Source organism: Numida meleagris, chromosome 1 (genome assembly GCF_002078875.1).
Source record: "Numida meleagris isolate 19003 breed g44 Domestic line chromosome 1, NumMel1.0, whole genome shotgun sequence".
Classification (NCBI taxonomy): Eukaryota; Metazoa; Chordata; class Aves; order Galliformes; family Numididae; genus Numida; species Numida meleagris.
In genome coordinates, this window is record NC_034409.1 from 20,243,620 (window position 1) to 20,259,123 (window position 15,504).

General features: G+C 44.2%; 1 protein-coding gene across 4 annotated transcripts in view; it reads left to right on the forward strand.

The window, feature by feature from the left end:
* TRABD (TraB domain containing) overlaps positions 1-15,504 on the forward strand; it is a 35,784-nt gene that overhangs the window by 427 nt on the left and 19,853 nt on the right. Inside the window, exons 1-4 of one of the 4 annotated variants that reach the window (XM_021384744.1) lie at positions 6,924-7,013; positions 9,759-9,821; positions 12,456-12,534; positions 15,059-15,225. In XM_021384744.1, the coding sequence (XP_021240419.1) occupies positions 9,798-9,821; positions 12,456-12,534; positions 15,059-15,225 (270 nt within the window). In that variant the 5' untranslated portion in view covers positions 6,924-7,013; positions 9,759-9,797. Of the gene's footprint in view, positions 1-6,923; positions 7,071-9,758; positions 9,822-12,455; positions 12,535-14,791; positions 14,927-15,058; positions 15,226-15,504 lie in introns of those variants that run through there. The other 3 variants (XM_021384743.1, XM_021384742.1, XM_021384745.1) reach the window with 3 other exon arrangements.

Below are 15,504 nucleotides of genomic sequence, written 5' to 3' on the forward strand. Positions count from 1 at the left end.
CGGGGGAGGCGGCCCCGGGGCGGCCGGGACGAGGCGTGGCCCTGAGATGGCCGCTTCCCGGCCCAGGTGCCCCGCGGCCGTGCGCCCGGTGCTGCCTTTTCCTCTCTCGGCGCTCGTGACTTTTTCAGGTCGTCAGCGGCGGTGCAATACGGGGGTTTGCCCCTCCAAATAGTTACGGTGAATCCAGGCTGGAAAATAGCTGGAGTGCCAAGCGCGGTCTTGTGCCTGCCTGCCTGCCTGCTGGTGTATGCTGGTGTGCAGAGAGCGAACGTGCTGGTTTGGGGCTGGCTCCCGGGAAGAGAACAGCGGTTCTGTTTGGTAGCGCTGCGTGGCTGCAGGAGAGCTGAGGAGTGCCTGCTGGCCTGCGTAGCAGGGTGCTGGGGTGCCCTCGCTCCCCACGGTGCTGCGGGCACAGCTCTCCAGCCCACACGCCCGCCTGGAAACCAGCAGAGCAGCAACAGGGAAAGCAGTCGGGTTTCAGGGTTCTCACTGCTGTATTGCACAAAGGCAGTAAGCCTTACGCAGCTGAGGAAGAATGCACAAATTTAATTAGCTTAAGCTATGTGAGTTTATGAACTGAAAATGCTGGGTTAGGTCATGGCCTTTGTGCCCTGCTGTTTAGGGCACACAGCAGACTTTCAGGTTTTCGTGACTTGAGTTGCTGGCTGTGAGTTTGTCAGCCAGCCTCAGTGGTGCCTGGCACCCTGTAGCTGTAGGCTCAGACATTACTCAGTGCCGTGACAGGGGAGTCGGAGCTATTAGTGCAGGCTCTCTTCCATATGGTAACTATAATGCAACACTGCTGCTGCCACCACCACAGCTGTGAACAGTGCACAGTGGTATTGGCATCTTATTTCTGGGAGACTCACCTGAGTGTTGATTTTTTTTTTTTTAATCTTTCAGTAGTACTTTTCAGAAAGAATCTTCTTTCTTCTTATTTGCTATGTAGCGAAAGTGTCAAAATAGATCTGGGGCAGCCCTAGAAAATGGGGGAAGAAAAGGGAGAAGGACAGAGATCAGAGGGGCACAGGTGTAACAGAGTTGTGTGTGACAGCAGCTGTCTGATGTGACACCACAGCCCGTGCTTCACCAGCTGTAGAGAGGGTCCTGCAGCTCCCCCTGACCTGCCACAGTGAGCCTGTGCTGTTCAGAGCACCTCTCCTCTCCCACAGAGGTCTCACTGGTATGGTCTGGTAGTTGTGACTGTTACTGGGTTAGTGTCTGCAGATAGGTTTCTGATAAAAATCACTTCTGAGGTCAGACCTTCAATTACTGAAGGTTTTAGTGAAGGGCTGCTGCTATTTGAGGCGCTGTGAACAAGGTGGTACTGCAGTTACGTGTTTGGACTTGTAAACTTGACGTGTAGAAGTAGGGTGTTGGGATTTTTTATTTTTTTCCCTGTCTGCAAAATGACTTTGAGATAGATAACTTCTAATATTAACGAAAATCTAGATTTGTATGAAAACATGCATGCGTTCAGTGATGCTCTTCCTTTTCACTTCTTCTGTAATAGCAATATATACTTTTTTGAAGTCACGGGGTGTGCTTTTTCCTCTCACCTCCTTCCTTTTTTTTCTTTTTTTCCCTCTTCAATTCACACGCTGAGCATTGTGATTGGAGCTGCTGGGAGATGCAGGGACTGAGCATCTCCGCGCACATGAGCTGAAACGTGGTGATGACACCACGAATCGTGCTGTTGGAGACACAGCCCTGGAGCTGCAGGAGTTCTGTCTCCTACTTCAGCCCTGCAGGCTGTCTGCAGAACCACCTTGTCTGTGTGGGTGGTGCAGCACCACACATCTGCCTCGGGAGGTGTGTGTATGTGCAGGAGGGACCTGAGAGGCAGTGAGCCCACACCGCACTGGGCAGCAGCAAACACTGATGAATGTGGAAAATGGTCCCCTGTGTGCTGTGCAGGGAGACTGGGTCATGCCTCACTGGGATTCATAGCCTGCGTGTTGCACAACTGGGAGCCATCCTTCAGCAGGATGGTGAAATAGCTCCTGGTGGAAGGCCCGTGTGTGAAGAAACAGGGTCAGGAGGGGAGGGGTTTTGCTTCTTGAGGGTGGCAGATAGGAATTGAAATAATCTTTTGAAGGAAGATCTGTTTTTCAATTAGTGCCTGGCTTTGGGTTGCTTTACTCAGTCAGTAAGCAGTGCAGCAGCATGGCTTTCCTGGTTGCTGTGTGCTCCTGGGGCTGGCGTTGGTGTGGGGCTGCTGGGCTGGGACTAACGTGCCTTCCTGGTGCTTTGTCTGGGTGTCCTGAAACCTGACGCTGGTTCTCCAGTTCCGTGCTGCAGTGGGAGCTGTGTCTCCTGCCTTGTTGCTAGCGTGTGAGCGGGTGTCACATAGCAGCGTTTTCAGCTTTTGTGATCTCCTCAAGCGTTTTGGACATGAGTCCATCAGCTTGTTCCTGAATGCTGTTTGGAGACTGGGATGGAAGGGACAGGAAGAAGAGCACTGATAAATAATGTATTTGGCACCTGGGAAAATTTTGTTCTACAAAAACTCAATTTTACCATCATAAGGAGGGCATTTAAGTGTTCATAATAAAATCAATGAATGAGAGTGAGTGCCGGTACTCTTTGGACCCAGCTCCTGAGTGCATCAGCATTCAGCCACTGGCATATGCCTACACTGGAATAAATGCGTACACAGACTTTAAGAAGGCTCCTGCAGCTGTTTGGCAATTGGCTGTAGCAGAACTTCTCTTTCCACCTCCTTTGCCGGCTGCATGTGGTTAGTGAATGAAGTGGGTGAAAGCACTGCTTCTTGTGGGGCTCACCAGAGCTGTGCGTGCAGCAGCTGAGCGGTTTCTCTGTTGCCCTTTGCAGAGAGTTTCCCACAACCAAAAGTATTGTTTGGTTGACTGATTGTTTTGAATGGCCCGGAGGGAGGAGATGCGCTGAATGGATATCTTATCTCAATCTGCCGATCATGGGGGAATCTATTAAAATAGTTTTGGTTCCAAATCTTCCCTGAATCCATATGATTCTTACTGGAATAAAACAGAAAATTAACTTGGGTAAATGTGTAGGTTCTAGGACGGTATGAGTTTTGGGGCGGTGGACCAGACTTGAGCTACATCACTTTGGTCTTTCTGCTCCATGTTTCTAAATTTAGCAATCTCTTTACAGCCTCTTCAAACCATATAGATTTGTCCTGTTGTCCATGCTCAGTTCACCCCACATAAGCATTCTGATGTACCTTGTCTTGTATTCACTTGGTTCAGTGAGTTGCCCTAGTCAGGGTAACAGGTATCATTTCTAAAAACACAAACGTGGCAATGCCTTCTCCTCTATCGGAGCAAAGAATGATAGATAGTGTTCTCAGCCTATCAGATAAATTGCCTCCAATGCATTGGTATCCCAGTGCCTCCTTTCAAATAAAAATAATGGACAGCTACATTGATTTATTTTAGTTCCAAAGTATGCAAATGGACAATGGTTCCGGCATGCAGGTGTCTGCATCTAGGTGGCATGCATGAGCATAGTTCACTTTGCAGGAACTTATTCATGTGCAAAGAGTAGAATCTGTATTTTGAAGTTTATAACATTCTGAGTTATGAGAAACCAGACCCGTGGTCTCCAACCATCTGTGATCACAGAACCAGTTGCTCAGTTGAGTTTCAAAGACGTGTGTTGTGTCAAAGAGATATGTGCACTATGTCAAGCAGGTCACCTTGGTGATGGTTTTGAAATAAGTTCCAATTCCTGAATTTGTGGCTGTTGCATTATTTGGCAGTCAGATTTCTGCTGATGCGTCCTTCTGAGTACAAGCAGTCTATCAGTGGAGAAAAGAGGCAGCATTTGGAGCCAGTGTTAGTTTGTTTGTAAACACTACTGAGATTCCTGTGCATAAGCATGGGAAGTGTCTCATCAATTGTAAACACTTCATCTGCTGGAATGGAAGCAGGCGCTACTGAAACAAGCGTGTATCTATTGATTGATTCAGCCTTTGCAGAGGGATAGATCTGCGATGGGGATGGTGCTTTGTAGGCGTTTCAGATAGTAACGAGTGCAGTGGTGTGTCAGTGGGAGAGAGGTTGGATCTTACCTTCTGAAATGTTGAACAGCCTTTGCTGTTTACATGTAGTTGTCTTGTTAATGGGTTGTGGCATTCAAATGGGATATACCCATGCGATGCGTACCATGAATCAAGCAATCAAGCATGCTGGCTGTACCAGCCAAGGCAGATACCCATTGCTAGAGGAACTGCAGCTGTAGGCTATGAAAGGAAAGCAGCACGCTTTGTGTGTTTAGATGTCAGTATGTTTGTGCTGCTGAGCCTGAGGAGCAAAAAGGCTTTCTGGCGAGGGATATTGTGTTGCAGGTCTGATCAGGAGCACGTGCCTGTGGTTGGAGTCCAGTGCAGGTCAGCTCTGCGTGGTTACAGCAGGTCCGAGGTGTACTAGATTGGCTGTCACTGGGCAGCTGGCTCTTGCGGCAGGTTCAGCCCTTAGCCCAAACCCTACACTCTCCGCGGTGACTCTGAGCAGGGTGAGTTGTGCTGGCAGGGTGTTGTGAGGAGGTGCTGCCCCAGGGCTGGGGATGGAGGAAAGCCTTCTTTAGAAGCACCAGTGATGTAGAAACAAAGGAAAATTCACATTGCAAAACTGAAATGCTTGGAAAGCTCCAGCAGGCTCTGAACCTTATCTACCACAGGTATGATCTGTAGGTGTACTTAGGTATTCATATGTCTCAGTTCTGTGTATGTAAAACAAAGAAGCGCATGTAATACCATCTCTGAGGTTGTAGGATTAACATTCCCTACACTGAGAGGTGTGGATACCTACCCTCCTCAATGCTACTGAATACTGGAAGTATTTAAAGCAGCGATACAAACAGATTTGTTCAAGGGGAGGAGAAACTGAACACGAGTTGCCACAAGAGTTTCTCTTTCAATAAAATGTGAAACAAATTGTCAAAGTTCTGTGGTTCTTACTGTTCTTATTCTGATGATCTTCACGCAACACAAAATACGGAACAACTATATAAGGCTGTGAAGTACTTTTTCCCTTTTGCAGTGTCAACAAGTTGAGGAAAACAAATGCTGTTTCTGATTCTGTCTCAGAAGGAACAAAATATTCAATGAAAGTCTTTTTAAAGAGTAGCTGACTAGCTTGTTGTATACAGAAGAACATGAGTTTTTTAAAAAGCTTTTTTATTGATTCACTGGAATCGTTTCCTGAAGGAAGCAAATTTAGACAGGACAAAGGATCAAATTCAGCAGGAGGACACCTTAATGGACTACCTCTCTGCCCTTTACTGTGTCTGAATTTTCTCACCAAGGAAAAAAGTTGAAATAAAATGAGTTGGGGCACTTGTTCTTCAGTGGCAGCCTGTGTTCTAGAGCCTATAAATTATTGTGATAGCACCCCTGGTTCGTGAGTATACCCTTTATCTTTCTGATACTGAGATTAAAGAGTTTCACGTGCCTAAATGTGCAGCTAGAACTGAAGCGCTTTGGTCAGCTGAGGCTGCTCAGTGTGAGCAGTGAGCCAGTAGTTCATGAGTGGGGTTTCCTGAAGCTCTGCTAGAGCTGTTTTGCCCGATGAGAGCTGGAGGGTTGACGTGGAATGGCGTGGCAGGGAGCCCTTCCTCACTCTGCCTTTGTCAGCACTGTGCAGGAGGAGTAGTGGCACTGCTGGAGAGTGTTGTGTTCCGTTCCCGAGTTGGAGTGGGAAGGAGGAAAAAAAATAATCCTAAAGGTGTAGGGGTACGATATCATCCCTGTTCCCTGGTGCTGCTGTCAGCGTGAATGGCCGCCCCGTGTGTGCTGCCACAAGGAGATGCCCTTAATGGGAATCCATGCCTGCCAAGATGCTGATTCAACCTTGCAGTTCATGAAGTGGTTTCAGAAATTACCGTGTTGTTACCTAGACATCTTCAGACTTGAGCAAAGGGCATTGTTTGCTCTTCTGTGTATACATGAAGAACGCTTTTTTAATTATCCGGTGAATGGAGGGCCTCCTAGGGTTTAAAAAAAAAAAAAATTAAAATGATTGAGTCAGGTATTCAGTTGTCAAGTAGCACTTTCAGGAAAACAGTGGAGGCAAAACCCAGGTTTGCTGGTTGAAAAGCAGCGGGTCAGGCTCTGTCTTGTTTCTTCTGGCTCCAGGAGCTCTCGGCGGCGCTGCCGGCAGGAGGGCTGCGTCCCTGGGTAGGGGAGTCTCTGGCAGATAAGAGAACGGAACTACTTGCTATTTCTGACCTAGAAGCTACGTCTCCCATTTTGTCTGAAAGAAATGCACTGTCTTAGCTCAGGTTTGCAGTACGTAGATTAAACTGTGAGGACCTCTTAACGGCCTCTGAAGTAGCTGGAAGAGAAGAATTTGGTTGGTTTTGCATGTTTCTGCCAAATCCCACGGTAAGTAGAGGAACTTGACGTAATGAGGTGTTGTAGTGTACGTATTACAGACCACAGTAAGAATTGTCCAAGCAGCTTATTTTGCCTATGGCTTTACATCCTGTGGTTGAATTTCCCTCTGTTCCCTGGCAGGTTCTGCCCACATCCTCTTCCGCAGCCCTTCCACCCCCTGCCCCTTCATCTTCCGTGACCCTTTTTTTTCACAGAGGCAGTGCTGTGCAGATATCCCTCCTAATGAACGAGACTCCTACCGCCCTGCCAGGTTTGTTTAAAATTCACCTATTGGTTAGCAAGCACAGACACAGGCACTGCCTTGTTAGCTAGCTTCATTTTTTTTAAAGGAAATAGTGCCTTTTAAAAAAAACAAAAAACAAAAAAAAAAAAAAACCAAACCTCAAGCTTTTCCAAATCTTTGAGCTTGATTTGACAGCCTTACAGCTTTGTTACCCACATTTGTTAGGCTTTGATCTGAATCAGCACCCTTTGTCTTGCCATTGGACACGGTGGGAGGAAGTGCTTGCGGATTCACATGCTTCAGTTCCTTATCTCTGCAACAGCAAAGTACACGTAGTCCTTTCTCAGAGGTTTCAAGATTAACATTTCAAGTATTGCGGGATGCGGATATCTTTGAAGATGCACGCAGGTATGCAGAGGTGATGAGTTTTCCACATGGATGAGCGAGGTCAGCCTGCATTGCAAGGTACCTGAGCAGTTCTTAGCACATACATTTTCTCTGCTGTGTTGTGGAGGACACTGGCCAGCTGCACTCCGGTATTGAAGTGTTTTGTGCCTGTTCTTGCTTGCACTAAGCAAGAGCTTGAACGCACTCAAATTTTCAGTGCAGTTGTTCAGTTTGTTTGCTGTTGCCAGCCAGGTGTAAGGATTTTCTCAATAAGATTGAATAACCTGATCTCCTAAGCATGTCCTAAGTGTGTGGGGGAGTGTCTTTTGCATGGAAAGTTGTACTTCTAGTGAAACTAGAACAGATCTAAGCACTGAAGGACCATCTAGGAGAAAGCAGCAGCAGATTGTCTCACACTCATGTTGTTGTGCCATGGGTTTCTTGCAGAGACTGGAGCCTTATTTTGCTGGAACTGGGACCCATGCTGACCACCTTTGATTCCTCCAAAGGTTGCATGTCTCAGATTAAAAATGCAGAATGCTAATTATCACAAGCAAACTTTAGAGAAGCATTCTCTCCAGTACTGTATGCATTACTTACCCAGTGGTGAGAAGGGGGTAAAGCTTTCTAAAATGTCACTTACTGGATGGAAAATCACTGGGTGCTTCTGTCTAGAACTTTACTCTTCAACTGAAACTTTCAGATTACTATTTTTAACAGCACTTCTGTCGATAAGAGACATATTTTCAAACCCAGACGGACCTTCAGCCGAGCCTAGAACTGCAGTTTGTGTTTAAGGTCTGCTGGCAGAAAAACACACTTTATTCTATTTAAACTTCAAAGTGCACCCCAAAGTGATGTAGCTGGGCATGTTTTGTGGGACTTCTGTGTTGTTGTTGTTGTTTTTTTTTAAGAGAACAGCGTTGACTTCACGTACCTGCTCCATACCGTCCCTTCAGCTTTGCTGCCTCAGCTGTTAGTGCAGGCATTTGTTCACCTGAGCTTAAAGGCCATGGAAAGGGGAAGTAGGGGTCTCTCCAGCCTGGCCTGGAGAGCAGGACAGTGAGGACAGCCTGCCTGCCGTGCCACCAGAGGCCCTGGCTGGACTGTCATTAGGCGGTGTGTCTGCCCAGGGCCACTTGCCTGGGCTTGTGCAGAGACCGTGAAAGCTCAGCAGCACAGAAGAGTGACCTGCCCTTCCAGCTTGCTCTGACACTCGCTTTCCTGCACTTGACCCCTTAGAAAGGAGAAGACAAGGTCACAGTTCTACATTTCATGGGGCTTTTGCTCCAAAGAGCAGCAGAATCCAGGCATTTGGTTGCTTGGGGTTTGTCTCACCTGCCCTGTAGCTGTGCCCTGCTGTTTGCTGGGCCACTAGCACAGGCAGTGCCAAGGCGTGAATTGCTGGAGCCGCTCCATACTGCGCGGAGGGAGAGGTGCCAGCTGCCCGAATTACACGTGCATGCTGCTTGCTTCCCAGCCAAGTACTCTTTTTATAGAAATGTCTTCTAAGCAAAGCTGGAAAGTAGTACAGCTCGCTTCAAAATAGAGGCTGGAAACCAGGGCAGAGTGCTGATCAGACTCAGGAAACTGTTGCATTTGGCAAAGAGGAGTCTTTTCCACTGTGTCTGCGTGCAGCCACCAGGCCTCAGCAGCTTTCCTACTGGTGTGGGGCAGGAAACAAATGTGTCCCCTGACAGCGGGGCTACAAATGTGTTGGGCAGATTAGGGGGTCAGAACTGTGCTCTGCCTGACAGTCTCTGAGATGCATGTGTAGGGGGAAGAGCAGGATGTCTTGGGAGGCACTGCTTGTTGCCTTTTCAGGCAGAGAGGAGGGAAGGGGGAAGTATGATAAAACCTAGCAAGGTGTCACCGGTGTGTGCAAAGCTGCCCAGCACAAGCAGTAAAATTTCTCTGTGGTGTTAACAGAATGCCGTTGGCATGTACAGAACAGGTCAGAGGGAGGTAACTCAAAATACCTTAGTGTTTTTTGTTTCTGCATGTGCTTTGATGTTTAGTGGCACTGTAGTGAGAATAAGCAGAATGAATTGCAAGTTCAGCATCTTGTGCAATCCCCTTAGGATGCCATCAGTCAAATCCTAGAGCTTTGCTGGCTTCAGGGATAACTTCTGAACTTGGAGAATACATGCAGGAGAATGTCTTAAAAAAGCAGAATGGAAACAACTCACTAAAGATTTGTAAACCCAATTCCTAGTTTTTTCACACAAATGTGCCTTTTCTGATGTCCTGGCCCTGACAATGTTTGTAACAGTGTATGTGATAACACTACACAGACCAGATGATAATGTATGTGGTTCCCTATTGATTATTAAGACTTGAGACAGCTTTTCTGTTCCTTGCTGTGGTGAAATACAGACAATTCCAAAAATTACATTAAATTGTCTTAAAATACTAAGAATCTAAGACAGAAAAAAAGTTCGGAGTTCCCATGAAATTTGTTCTTGTTCCACATGTTCTCAGTATGTGCAGAAAACAAAGGCTATGTTCTGGTTTTAGAGCCAACTCAAAAATTGGATTAACGAGACAAGCCAGCTTTACCCTACTGACGTTGTGGTGGTTTTTTTTCCAGCAGAGTTGAAGAGGTGATGTTTCTACGCATAAAGTTTGTTGCTCTTATTTCTACAGCTTCTGTTGAAGAGTTTGTAGAGCGGTCTCTGCTTCCAGCCCTTCTCCTGGTTCATAAATGAACATTATGGGTCTTGTAATCAATTTTTGATTCTCATCCATTCCTTTTACTTCTTGCAGTTCTTGCGAAATTGGTGAAAATAAGCCTACGTTCCAGGGATGCAAGAGGAGCAACAGCCTGAGGTAGGAATTGGGGTTGAAGGTTTTCTTCTCAGTATAATTGAAGGAAAGGTTGAGACTCAAATTTAGCCCTATTCATGCTTAGGGAAGGTCTGCAAAGTCAGGGATCAGGGCTACCAATGTGACACTCCTTTTAAAACAGAGGAGTAAAGAGCTCATTGCTATTGGTTTGCCACATTTACACTCTTTTCAGGGTCCTCTTTCCTACAGCTGCAAGAGCTTAAATGGGTATTCTGTAGTAACTGACTTGTAAGTGAAGAATTGCACAAAACAGAGTAATCTGTTAGTTTTAACTTTTTGGAGAAGTGTCTTTTTATGTTAAATTATACAACTTGATTGTATGCAGGTCACTCTGAAAGTAATGCCTCCTCTTTTTTTCCATAGAAACTACGCCAGATACAAAGAGCACAGTAACACTACTTGATAGAGCAAATTCTCAGCTATAAAACACTACTTTTCAACACAGTCACCACCACTAGCTGTGCCTTTTAACCAGTGATGAAAAAGAGCCTGCATGCTATGCTGGTAAAAACCTGTACCAGTGGAGGTGACCCAATGTCACTGTCACCACTGCTGAAACGCACCACCCGCTGCCTCACTGTGCTCATATCCACTGTTTGGTCTCAAGTTCAGCAAGCATTGATGAATGTCAGTGAGTGCTATTTTTGTGCACGGAGGAATTCAGTGACACACCTTTTCTTCACACGCAGTTCCATGTCAGATGCCATTTGTCAGACTGCTGCTCTGCTGCCATCTGGCACGTGGCAACAGAATTATTCTGCCAACAGAATATTGGCAGGAAGGTTCAACCTCTACTGCCTTATCACCAGCATCCGCCTCTGATGTCGTGGACCAACATCATGAAATAAGAGGCATTATTTTTGGAGCAGCCTTCATATGAATGATCTCCACTGTACATGGTTTATGTACCTTGCCAAGTTAAGCTCAGGTGCTTTTTTGTTCTTTGTTCCATTCCTTTTATTCTTTTGTATATTTTTCCAGCGTAATAGGTGAAGTTTAGTTGTTCTGTTTTGTTTTGTTTTGTTTTTTGCTAGGAAGTATAAGAGAGTTGGTTCCTGTGTCCTGTTAACTTCTTTTAAAAAAAAAAAAAAAAGGTGATGGGGGGTGAGAGGGCAGAAAGCAGACTCTTGTTATGGTAACAACACCAGCGTAAGTGACAGAATTAATTCTGTATGTTGGATTGACATGTTTTTCAAAATGTTTTTGTGACTAGATTTAGGTATGCAAACAGTAGAGTCAAGCCATATGTTGTGATCAAAAGCTGAGCTGGTGTTGAATTAGATCTGAGACTGTAATTGCAATTTGCAGTGTAATTTCAGTTTGCTGTTGTCCATGAACAGGCATTGCTTTGTAGTGGAAGGATGGTACATTGCTGCAAACGCTTTCAGCTTAGTACTGTAGACCCGTTGTATTTCTTGGTCTTACTCCAGGAAATGCAGTAATAAATGTTGCCTTACCTTCAGTGGGGCCACAGTAATACACGTAAGATTTATTATCTAGAAGTTGCTATCTGAAACAAAGGAGTGTGAGAAGAAATTACTCTTGTTGAAAGCTCTTATTGACGGTATGTGCTTTGTACAATGCTGTTTTAAAGCTTGCCAGGTTAAGTAGGAAGTTTAATGAAGCTGGTCACTCTAGATAAAAAGCTGCCGTCCTTTAGGAGAGCTTGGCCACCCGCTTGCTGACTCTTCAATACTGCCTTTTGCTTGGAAAGTACTTGAATGATTATGGATTCACATCCTTTCTAACTTTTAGACTTAGTGTTGCTAAGTAACTTCAAATTCTCCCAGTAATCATCCTGATTGACCTTAGAATGAATGTAGTTGCCTAAAGGTAGCTTATGGTTGACTGTTCTTGTGTCTTTAAGTCTTCATCTTCACCAGCTGTTTTTCCAGCTTGGATGGCACAGGCTGAATTGTTTGAATTCTATGAAAGGATTTGAAAAATTGCATGCTAGTTACAAATAAGAATGCTTTTTCTAGTCAAAGACATGATACGGAGTGATAATATTTTTAAAGGCAGTCTTTGGAAATTTTTTCCACCCCCTTCTCATCCTTTAGCGGGGAAGAAATATGGAAACACTTAATTTCACATCCTTCTGACTCTGATTTCTGCTGCATATGAAAGTCAGTATATGCCTGGATTTTGTAAGGCTGAGTCTGCCTGTTATATATTTACCTACTCTAACAGGATAAAATACCTGGGCAGACTTTGCAAATGGACCTGTGTATACTTGAGAGCTATTAGTCTGTCAAGAATGACAAAATTAATGCTGACTACTTGGTAGTTAAATGAAATATCCTATCTGGAAAGTGGGAATGGTGTTATAATCAGTGCATGTTTTGGTTTCCAACACAGAAATCTCTGTATCACTGTTAGAGTTACTGTGAATTTGTTTATTTCAGAGTCAGACATTTTTAAACTTTGTGTCAGGTGTAAGTAGCTAGGAGAAAAACAGTTGTAAGGCTGCAGATGTTTTGCACTGTTGACACTGCTTAATAATTTAGTTGCTTGAATATTGTATGTAGGCTCAAATTGAGCAAACGCACAAGAAGAAAGATGCATTAAATCATTTCATTATAATTCCCAGCTTCCTTTTGAATTTGTTTCATGCAGGCTGCTGCAGATCCAATGTCCTCCTCTGATGTACCTGAAGATGGCCCAAAGGAAACGTCAAGTGTATCGCAGAGTATCTGTATGTTTCTGGTTTGGCTGGGGAGGGTGTGTCACATTGGAAGCATGTTAACCGAAATGTCTGTGCCTTTTTCTTACCTAATAAGGATGGGGCTCTCTGCAAAAGGGCGATGCGAATGAGATCATGTTGGCTTAATCTGTTCATGATTTGTAGAAAGGCTCAATTGCATAAAGCAAATTACAAAAGAGCAATGATGGCCTGTTTGCTGCTCTTGTGCTTTCAGAAGAGTGTAAATTGTTTTTTTTAACAGATGCGGTCACCTCCTGTTTTAAGGTTGGTAAGTCAAAGATAGATACGCACATTAGATTCATTGTTTTGACATCTAGTGTTATGTTGAATCAGTTGTTACGGATGGAAAACCTTGCCCGTTCCATCATAATGATAATCTTTTGATGGGAAGGCCAAGCCTACAGGATATGGGAATAGAAATATTTCAGCCATAACTAACTTCTGAAGACTGGGAGAAGTATCAGCCTTTACCTTTCAGTGAGGAGGATCAGATGATGACAGTCATTCCTCTCTAAGGAGGAGAAGAACAAATGCTTCTTAGGATCTGCTTTCTGTTTATTGATACACTGTTGTGACGTTAGTATATGCAATTCTCCTTTTGAACAATGGGGACATTCAGGTTGTGCTTTCTGGCAAATAATAGGCTAAGAACCACCTTAGGGCAAATGGCATGCAACCTGACTGTAGTGCTGAAGTTGCTGAATAACCACAGCTTTGAGAAGAAACAATCACGGGAGCAAACCGAGCATTAAGTAGAGCAATGGGAAAAGCCTAAAGAGGAATTCAGACCTAAAGAAGCAGATTAGTTTTTTATGTTGCTTTTATTCTCCAGATTTAGAAGTTGGTTTCATTGAAAAAACATTCCTAAGGATGTTTTTCTTGATTATATCCTTAAGTGATAACATCTGTTACTTTGCTGTTATAGTAGCTTTTCTTCACATGTAGCATCATTCTGTCCAGTTTTGAATATGTTTGGTGGAGGCTGGAATAATTAACAGAATGGAAATCCTTTAGGGGTTACTGAATATGCGGAAACCACTTTCAGTTCAGGTAACCTGAGCCATAAATGATTGGAAGCAAGACTATCTTTTGGAGAAAGCACCGTGCATGCTTTCCTGCTTCTTATACTCTTCCGTAGACACCCACTTTTGACTGGTCTAGGAGACCATATTTTTGATTAGGTAGATTTTGGTTGATCTAAGCGGCTGCTTTTATGATGCTGAGAGCACTACAAATGCACTGGCCTTACCCCTTCTCAATCCTTTTACAGTCGTGTCTTCCTCATGCCTCCTTAGCATCACCATCTGCTTTGGCAGCAGATCAGACCATACTGATTGCAACGTGCCATGTTCTTGAGTATTAACAGTGAAGTAGTGGGCTGCTAAAATGCTAGCTAAGAAAGATGCTGGAGGGTGGCTTTGGTTCTGTTTTGGTTTTGATGTGCAATCCTTTGAGATAAATATTTACAGAAGAGATCTGGGGCAGCATGAGTAAAACAGGGTCATGAAAAGATAGAGACTGTGTAGTAGGAGACTGTATTTGTGTGTGTGTGTCTGTGTGTGATATCCCACTCGTAAACTGCTTGCTGACCTTTTTCTTTTGGGATTGTGATCCTATTCCTGGCTTTTGAACCACTTTAAGTCTCTGCTGACTTGTGCAACAGCTTGCCATGGAAACAAAAATCTATTTTCCTTCTTGATGGCTTGTTTGTTTTTTTTATAAGATCCATTACAGCTTTAAGAAAACTCCTGCAAAGTTACTGTATTTCCTGTTGATGTAAAATTGAAGCTTCTCTGTCTCAGATGATGAGGCTTTCTGGCATTCTGCAAGCAACTGCGATGGAACTGATAGATCTTCCAATTCTCTATGGCAAGCTTGATACAAATGGACTGAATTCATTTTAAACCAGTACAGTCCTAGTTTGCTACTGAAACCATGGGAGAATTGTTGATTTCCTGACCCAAATGCCTATTAAGGTTTAATTTTCAATTGTATACAGATTTCTGGTGTGTTAGTCACACAGAAGGCTAAGATTTATATTGATAGATATCCTACATGCTCCAACATGTATCGGTTACTTTACCAGCATACTCGTACCACTATACATATGTTTCTATCATTTATACAGATAAGATTCCAAAAAGGAACGTTTTTGCTCTAGAAATGAAAAAATGCTTTTTTTTTCTGATTTAGTATATACCTTTTCTAAGTATTCTTTGCTTCTCTGTCCGCCTCACCTGCCACACAGCTTCTCTTTCCCTTACTGAACTGCGTGGACAACCTGTCCCAGTGTCCACAGGGTAGGAAACCTGGACTGAGACCCATGCTTGGAGGCAGCCTCTCCAGTGGTGGCACTCTCAATGATGTAGCCTCAGAATTGAATGTAAGATTACAGTGGTAAATCAATGGCCTTTTAGCTCTACTCTGCTGTTTAGTGGCGACATTTTTATTTTCTGTCTTCCTTACCTGCATTTCATAATCATCTGTGCTTTTCTTTTTTTCTTTACGATTGCAGCTGATGCAGATGCATTTAAAATTCTTCTGGAGATGAAGATGAAGAAGAGGCAGAAAAAACCTACCTTACCAAGCACTGTGACTGAGCTTGACACCGAGGATGGTTCTAAAGTATATGTGGTTGGAACAGCCCACTTCAGTGACAGCAGCAAGAAGGATGTAGTGAAGGTAGTTCTGAAGTGGAAACCTTTCAGCAGTCTGTTGCTAATGCTGACTTATTAAAAATGTCACAAAGCAGAATAAAGTCCAGCTCTGTTCTTTGCTGCAACCTCTAGATCTTGTTCTTCAGATGAGTTGTTAGAGGACTTGACAGCGCAGCGGGATGAGCAAAGAGGCAGCCATATTGTCTTAGTAATTTTTTTTAATGAAATACGTTGCTCTCCAATCTCAAATATTTATTTGTCCTCTAAAGAACAAATGCAGACAGTCTTAGTCTTGGTGTTACTG